Consider the following 8,745-nt stretch of genomic DNA (forward strand, 5'->3'; position numbering starts at 1 on the left):
ATCCCACTCTGGGGTTGAGGTGAATAAAAGAACTGTGTTGTGACCTAAATAACATGCTGTTGCTATCTGCAGAAAGTATTAAAGCATGAAATCCCGTATTTTTAATGTACGAAAGCATCCTGTATCATAACTACATGTGTGCCATTTGTAACAGACCAAACCGCGTGAAAATCAGTTGAAAATTCAGTGAATTATTCTATTTTACTTGTGCATACAGCTAGAAGTGAATGCATTGTGGAGGCGAAGCGAGACCCATCCAAGATGGCGGCCGGCTAGGACGTCGGCTCTGATAGGCAGCGGCAGTCAATGCGGCGTCTATGTATATATGTCTATGTTATTAACGATGGAAATGATCTGAAATCATGATAAACTCAATATTTTCCAGATATTGCAACAAGGCAAGGGCTTCCTCCTCCTTTCAAGAAATACGCTTATGGTATGTAGCCTAATTTATGACTGTCATTTTTTTTTATTAGTGGTAGCCTATAGTGTGACGAACCAGGTGGTTTTTTTTTCTAATAGCCTAATAATAAATAATCCACTCTTTTTCCGAACTCCGATCTGTGGATTTAACAGTTGGTTTTTGAACATAATTTGAAGTCTGAATGTATTGAAAAAACGACATAAATCAGACAATGGCTCTTCATGTTCCCGTAGGAGCATGTTGGGGCTGCACCGCATACAGTGATTATACATATTTTTAAAATTATATAGGCTATGTAGGCCTATATTTTGTAGTGTCAAAAGGGTAAATTCTGCAACACAACCCACCAGAGTCAAGTCTGGTGTAATTGATTAACAGAAACCCCAAAGTGATGATAGAATAATCTTCTGGAGTAGTAGTAGTTTAGTCCCTAGGGACTTAGGGCCTGGAAGGTTGCTGGGTCTGTGTACCATTCGTTCATTTGAATTTCAATTAAGAACGAAAAAACAATAAAATGGAAAAACGATTTGTTATTTTATTATTTGTTTTTCAATGTCCAACAAAAAACAGATTTCGACTTCTTTTTCAAATATTTCATTTAGTGCACAGGTCAAAAATAGAACATTTAAAAAACGGTCTCGATCCCTTTTTTTATTTTGATATTTAATCCCTCTCATTTCTGTGCCCCGGAAGTTATTTAGCCTAGCGCATACTTAATTTACTGTCTGATACTGATAGTAGGCTGTTGTTTTTTTTGGCTGCCTTGGAGTCCCAAGGATTATGCGCTTATTGCCGCAACGTTGCGCTTGTTGCTGCTCAAAATTTAGGACAATTGCACTCTGCTGATCATTCTCATTTCATCTTCCCCGTATTTGTTCAATTCAGTTCATGAATTAGCTTGAAAATGACTAAATACCGCCATCTACAGGCGTTATGCGACATTTAAGGTGGACCGAGAAATTCCAATCGGAAGCTATGAATCGGATCACCAGAGCCTTTGAGAGCAATGGCGATGTTACAGAGTCAAAGTTATGTTGTACGTCGCAGCAACAAGTGCATAATCCTTGGGACTCCAAGGCAGCCATAACAACAGCCTACTATCAGTATCAGGCAGTAAATTAAGTACGCGCTAGGCTGAATGACTTCCAGGGCACAGAAATTAGAGAGATTAAATATCAAAATAAAAAAAAGGGATAGAGACTGGTTCGTATACTTTTATCAGTTTGATATTTCGTTTTAACCAAATAACGGGAAAACGGAAATACCATGGTTTTTCATTTTTTCGTTTTAAACAAAAAAACTACAAATGATAAAACAGAGCTGTTTTTTCTGTTTTTGTTGACTGAATCAAAAAATGAAAAAACAAGAAAACCAAATTCAAATAACAGTCCGATTTTGGTTTCTTCCAATGCCTGTTTTCATCTTTCCTCTTGAAAAAAACGTGAAGAAAAGTAAGACAGGTGAGCTTCCCGGAAGTCCAAGTAAATATGGGCCTTTCAAAATAAAAGCCAAGAGAATGCAATAGCCATTCTATAACATTAACGTTATGCGAGCACATACCAGGGTAACATCTGAGGAAAAATACATTAATATAAATTAATCAATCAGAGAAATTAATAAGTAAATAAATTGTTGCGACCCGACTCTGAGGCCGCAACCAGAAACGAGAGCAGAGAGGGGATCAGTGCTAAATAGCGCTTAGTTTATTTATAAAAGTAAAACAAAAGAAGGCAAAAGGTCCATTTCAGCGACCCGCGGTGTAGGAGCACCCCTGTGCTCCACGGATGGAACGTGTGTGTAGGAACAGCGGCGGACAAGAGGTATCTGAGGAAGGAGGGCTATATGGTCGAGCACATCACCGGGCCCAGGTGCAGCTCATCACCTGATGACGACGACCCTGCCTCGGACCAGAACCTGCCAGAAGACAACCGCACACAATATGCCAAAAAGAGGTTTCCAACAGGAAAACCGACAACCCCTCTCTTGTATCAACTTCACATGACTAATGAAATCTACAAATCGGACCTATACATATCCAGATACAATATTTTCTAAAACATAAAGGAACACTACTAAACTAATCCCACCACCAGATGGAAAACTGTACTGACCGTTTGCGATGTAATTCCCCGCCAGCCAACCACCAACCAAGCCGCCCACTCAGCAACTCCGGCACCTGAAGATGCATTTAAGAGTAACAGACAAGAAAAATAGTACGCCAGAACGGTTAACACAGTCAGACAAAAGATACCCAAGAGCACAGAGCTCTGGACAAGGCATCGGCCACGACATTATCTGAGCCTTTGATGTGGCGGCTGTCCATGCAATAAGACTGTAAATACAGCATCCAACGCATCAACCTGCGATTAGGGCAATGAACTGAGTGTAGGAAGGTTAGCGGGTTGTGTTCAGTGTACACCACCAGAGGAACACTCGAACCCACATAAACATCAAAATGCTGCAGTGCCCAGATGAGCGCAAGGGTTTCCTTCTCAATCACAGAGTAGTTTAACTGGAAGGAATTGAACTTTTTTGAGTAAAAACTCACAGGACGATCTACACCTCTATCATCTGCCTGAAACAACATGGCTCCCGTCCACATGCAGTGTAAAAGGTCGATCCATGCGAGGAGCTGCAAGGATAGGAGATGAACACAAAACAGACTTGATGTTCTCAAAGGCCTGCTGACACAAGGGTGACCAAAGAAAATGGGTGTCCCCCTTCAACAAATTGGTCAAGGGGGCTACCACAGTGGAAAAGTTCTTGCAAAAACTGCGGTAGTATCCCACCAAACCAACAAAACGCTGCAGCTCTTTCTTCGTGGAGGGTACAGGATACTTCTTAACAGCACTCACTTTAGCGTGGAGAGTTTCTCCCACGTATCACTGTAAATGACGACATCATCCAAGTCCACAGCACAGCCATTTAGGGATGGGTATCGTTAAGATTTTAACGGTACTACTGCTCTTATTGATACTGCTTATCGATACGGTATTTTAACGGTAGGCCTACTCTTATCGATACTTTTTGAGGAAGAAAAAAACAAATTAAGAACATAAATTGCTTTACTTTCTCAATTCTCATTATGCAACAAAATAGTTTTTTAACAAAACATTTTACTTTTTACAACTTGAAATATAAAATACATAAAATATTAAACATAAACATTTTTTTTTTACATAATTTAGTAGAGGCAAGGATATATAGTCCGGGGGGGAGATCCCACGCGCCCAGGCTAGGGTTGCAAAATAGCTAATGGTTATTAACTCCACGTGTTACAAACCTGGAATGGACGTAGATGAACTAGCTGTGCTAGGGCAGTCAAACACTGTACATATTTCTGTCTGAATATGATGCACTTTCGCAAGGTCAATCAATCAGTCAATCAATTGTATTTATAAAGCCCAATATCACAAATCACAATTTGCCTCACAGCACTTTACAGCATACGACATCCCTCTGTCCTTATGACCCTCACAGCGGATAAGGAAAAACTCCCCCAAAAAAACCCTTTAACGGGGAAAAAAACGGTAGCAACCTCAGGAAGAGCAACTGAGGAGGGATCCCTCTTCCAGGACGGACAGACGTGCAATAGATGTGGTGTGTGTAGGTGTTTTGACAAATTACTAGTGTTGCCGCCCTTACACGCAAAACATTTGTCACACTTGTGACAACGTGTCGTGTAGCAGCGCGAGTGCCAAAAACAAGCTCGTTAGGGCTAAAACCGGTACTGTCCTGCACAACTTCCCTGGCAGCCAACAGAAGCCATGGCAACCCTTCCTCCCAGTCCTGACTCAACTCAACACAATAACCATGCAACAGAGACTTAAGTGTTTGATGGAGCCTCTCAAGAGCTCCCTGACTTTCTGTGCATGATAAGCAGAAGACCTGTTATGCTGGATCTTTGACCTTTTCAACACCTGAGCGAAGAAGTTGGATGAAAAATTTGAGTCCTGGTCGCTCTGGATAACTTTTGGTATTCCGAAAACGGAAATGAACTGTGTTAACGCTTTAACCACTGACTTTGCTGTGATGGAACGCAAAGGATATGGGGCTGGGTAACGCGTGCTTTGACACATCACTGTAAGCAGGTTGTTACTACCAGATTTGGACCGAGGCAGAGGACCAACACAATCAACAATTAAGTGCTCAAATGGCTGGGCAATCGCTGGAATGGGGCAAAGCGGAGCAGGACTTACAACCTGATTGCTGGGCAATCGCTGGAATGGGGCAAAGCGGAGCAGGACTTACAACCTGATTGGGTTTTCCTGTCATCTGACATGTGTGACACGATTTAACAAAACATGACACATCTCTCTTTAGACGAGGCCAAAAGAAATACCTTAGAATGTAGTTATACATTTTACGTACACCCAGATGTCCAAGCTGGTTGTGTGAAGTTTTAAGAACCTCGCAACAAAACTTCTCAAGAACCACAAACTGAAAAACTGGCTTCCCAATGAAATCCTCACCGTGCGGCAACCATTTCCTCACCAGAAGGCCATCCTGCAGCAGATAACCACTAGCAGCACTTCTCCCATCCTCAGTGGAGAAAACGGCATCAAACAGCGGTTGCTCTGACACTAAATCACAACGAGAAACAGGCAACAATGAGTCAGGGACACTTACAACATCAACCTCACTCACCTCTTCACCCTGCTCAGGCTCCCCCTGCTCACGACTCATAGCCCGCGTCACAGCGCAAGCTGTAAACACCAGGGAAGCATGTGCTATCTCATCTACGTTACCAGCCACAATGGGTAAAGATGACACAATGGGCGGCGGTGGACTCTTGGCCCACACACGGTTTCCAGCCAGACCATTCCCAAGGATAACATCCACCCCTTCTACAGGCAGTGCAGGACGTACCCCCATGGCGACCTCACCCTGCACCAAACCACAATCTAGAATGAGAGAATGCAGCGGAACAGGCTCAACAATCAATCCCATACCCCACATCAGGACAAAGTCTCCTGTTTCAGTGTTCTCAGAAAATGGTAACACAGAGCTCAAAATGTAGGAATCATGCGCGGCAGTATCTCTCAAAATTTTTGCCGGTACCGTGGTGTTACCTCCGACCAGCGACACATAGCCATCGGACATGAATGCTGAGAAGTCAGGCTTCTCTCGATCCTTCAGCTGCTGAGGAGGAGAGACAACAGAGACAGGCTCCACAGACACAGCACAAACACCAGAGGTACCCTGACCCCCACTATTCCCCCGACGAGCATTAGCTTTGGGACAATCAGCTTTCCAGTGACCTCTACCCTTACAGAAGTGAAAATTTTTTTGAAGTGTTGAACTGCGACTGAGCCCGTGTAGGATACTCAGACTTACCATGGTGTGGACGCTGTTTCTCTTCCCACTTACCCACAGCACGATAGGCACCACCACCCTCAGGAGCCCTGAACTCACCGCGGTGGGTCAGCACATAGTCATCAGTCAGTGCAGCAGCCTCAGCTGCAGTCTTCACTTTGTGCTCGCTGATGTAAACTGCAATGTGACTGGGAACAGAATTTTTAAATTGCTCCAAAACAACCAAATCAGATAAGGCATCAAAGGTACTGACTTCTAAAGCAGTGCGCCACCGGCTGAAAAAGGTGACCAAATCCCTGGCAAACTCAACGTGACTCTGCTTACCAGACTTCTCCCAAGACCTCAACTTCTGGCGGTAGGCCTCAGGAACTAACTCATACGCTTTCAACACAGCCTCTTTGACTCTCAAATAAACCTTGCTTTCAGCCACTGACAGGGCTGAATAGGCCTCCTGAGCTTTACCTGTTAACACACACTGTAACAAAAGGGTAAGTTCAGAATCAGACTAACCCCTGCTCTCAGCTACACGTTCAAACAAAGAGAAAAAAGTATCTGGGCACCATTCACTAAACTGAGGAACTAACCGCAGATTACTGGCAACATCAAATGAAGAAAAGGATCCACCAGCAGAGCCAGAGGCATGAACAGGACCACCAGTATGCAGACTCAACCTCCGCTCTTCCATCTCAAACCTCTTAAGCTCAGCCTCTCTCCTCAGCTTCTCCACTGCCAACTTCTCCATCTCTGTCTGCAGGAGCAACAACTCCCTCCTCTGCTCAAAAGACGAACTAGCCTCGCCACAGCCAGACACCTCAACGCTGTCTACAAGTCCAGCAACATGTGTTTTAGGACTGAAAAAACCCCGGTCAGCCAGATTAGCTCTGATAAAATTTTTTATGTTTTTTTTCATTCTCTTATCACCAACATCAAAGTTAAAATACTCTGCAATCTGGATCAATTGTCCACGTGACCAGCCCTCCAGCAGCTCCTCTGATGGTGCTCTCAAAAACTCCTTTACACTCGCCATGCTCACTAGAACTCACTTACCTACACACAGTCAATCAGTCACAACTAAACACTTGGCACACCAAGCTCACCCAGCCCGTCACACAGCCCAAACGTCACAGCGGCAAAGTCCCTCTAACTGCCTGCCCAGATCTAGCTAAACTCCCCCCTAGTCTTCAAGCGCTATTTGCGGTGGGTATTTATGCACTAATTACCGCAAACTCGATGAAGCAACCAACAATTGGCGACTCCACCGCAGCCTCGGCTGTGCTCCCGAGCGTATAGCTCCAACCACGTTCACACCACATTAACACCCCCCCACACGAACTCCAAAAAGGAATCCGTGCTAAGCCTAACAGGGACAGAACCACCGGCAACTACAGCGGCTGTACCGGACCGCTAAACTCACTGCCACAAATTGACCACCAGCACATTAACTCTGGCTCCCAAACAAACAACAGCTTCACTGAAAAGACCAAAAAACATAAACACTTAACCCTGTCTAGGGATGTAACCATATGGAAAATTTGATATCTCGATTATAGTGACCAAATTATCACGGTAAACGATAATATTGCGATATTTTTTTAAGCGCTGTAAAATGTCCAAAAAATAGATACATTGAAATAACTTCACTAAATCTTGTAACTTCCTTATCATACTAAAATGTTAACAGCCAAAATCTTATATTAAAATGAAACTTTCACATTAAAGGGGCAAGGGATTGGCACAGCAACAGAAAATTTTATTTTAAATTAACAAAATATGTAAACACATTACAGGAGCAAAGCTTATTTGTCTGGTGCATTTTAAAAGTCAGCAAATTATGTAAACAATTTATATATTAATTATTTATTTATTAGCACTAGAGGAAAAATATATATAAAACAAAACAATACAAGAGTATTAACAAAAGACATACAATATATAGAATAGATATCACAAATGTGCAGGAGAAACCAAAAAAACCCTAAGGGCAATGGTCATCATTACACAGAATAATTCACACATGAGAAGTGTGCATGTGAGTCAGAGGATTACCTGGATGACAAAAGGAGTGCATGCTCTCGGTCAAAGGTTAACACGGCAGCGTTTTATGTTGTTTCCTTGAGCTTATGTCGAGAAAGCATAACTGGCCGTCTATATCGATTCTAGCTCGCCATACAATAACCATAATCACAGTGATTCAATCATAGTTGATCTCAATTAGCGTTACGTTACGTCGGTTTATATTCCGTCGGGTCCGCTCAGTGTTTTCAGCTCTGTTTCGTTTTGAAACACTTAACGTTAGCAACATAGCTGCTAATACGGCTCAAATGTCCAGCATATGTCGAGATTTACATATTATGACAATCTTAGTAACACTGAACACTGTGCCGTGACGGGCTGAGTAAAATGTCGGCAGTGTGGCGATCCGCCCGTCACAGCACTCGCATTTGCGACTAAAAATACTTTTGAGTGAGCAAAATGGGCTTAAATCATTCAGCACGCTGTGCGAGCAGCCTACAGATTTCAACCAGCAGCAGAAACGAAAGGCGAATACCATCGGTTGTGGGTTGAACGGGGGTCACAGACACAGACAGTAATGCATTCCTGACAATTACGGCGGCCATCGGCTTACCGGGCGACGGAGAAGTCAGCTCCAATAATATCCTCTTCTTGGCGTCATGACTGCCCAGAAGTACCTGAACAGCCGAGCCAGCCGAACACAGACTGTACGTGACGTGTCAGAGGAGAAACAAGCCGTTCACTGCCCACAAACCTCACCGTACTTTAGGGACTGTTCGTTACTTATGAAGGGGAGGAGGGTGGCTGGTTGATTTTTATTTTATTTATTTATTTTATNACCGTACGTGACGTGTCAGAGGAGAAACAAGCCGTTCACAGCCCACAAACCTCACCGCACTTTAGGGACTGTTCGTTACTTATGAAGGGGAGGAGGGTGGCTGTTTGATTCTTATTTTATTTATTTATTTTATTTTGATCCCCCCTATGTTCAT

At 43.3% G+C, this 8,745-nt stretch overlaps 2 protein-coding genes across 7 annotated transcripts in view; one reads left to right on the forward strand and one right to left on the reverse strand.

Moving 5' to 3' along the window:
• LOC126392755 (UPF0538 protein C2orf76 homolog) overlaps window positions 1-8,745 on the forward strand; it is a 53,564-nt gene that overhangs the window by 1,295 nt on the left and 43,524 nt on the right. For all 6 annotated transcript variants that reach the window (XM_050048368.1, XM_050048367.1, XM_050048369.1 and 3 more), the window contains exon 2: window positions 386-436. In XM_050048368.1, the coding sequence (XP_049904325.1) occupies window positions 386-436 (51 nt within the window). The remainder of the gene's footprint in view (window positions 1-385; window positions 437-8,745) is intronic.
• Window positions 3,972-8,584, reverse strand: LOC126392736 (uncharacterized). The gene is made up of 2 exons (XM_050048331.1): window positions 4,679-8,584; window positions 3,972-4,626 (listed from the first exon to the last, which is right to left on the reverse strand). The coding sequence occupies exons 1-2, from the start codon at window positions 5,762-5,764 to the stop codon at window positions 4,219-4,221; spliced, it is 1,494 nt and encodes a 497-aa protein (XP_049904288.1). The 5' UTR covers window positions 5,765-8,584; the 3' UTR covers window positions 3,972-4,218.

This window comes from Epinephelus moara, chromosome 7 (assembly GCF_006386435.1).
Source record: "Epinephelus moara isolate mb chromosome 7, YSFRI_EMoa_1.0, whole genome shotgun sequence".
Taxonomy (NCBI): domain Eukaryota; kingdom Metazoa; phylum Chordata; class Actinopteri; order Perciformes; family Serranidae; genus Epinephelus; species Epinephelus moara.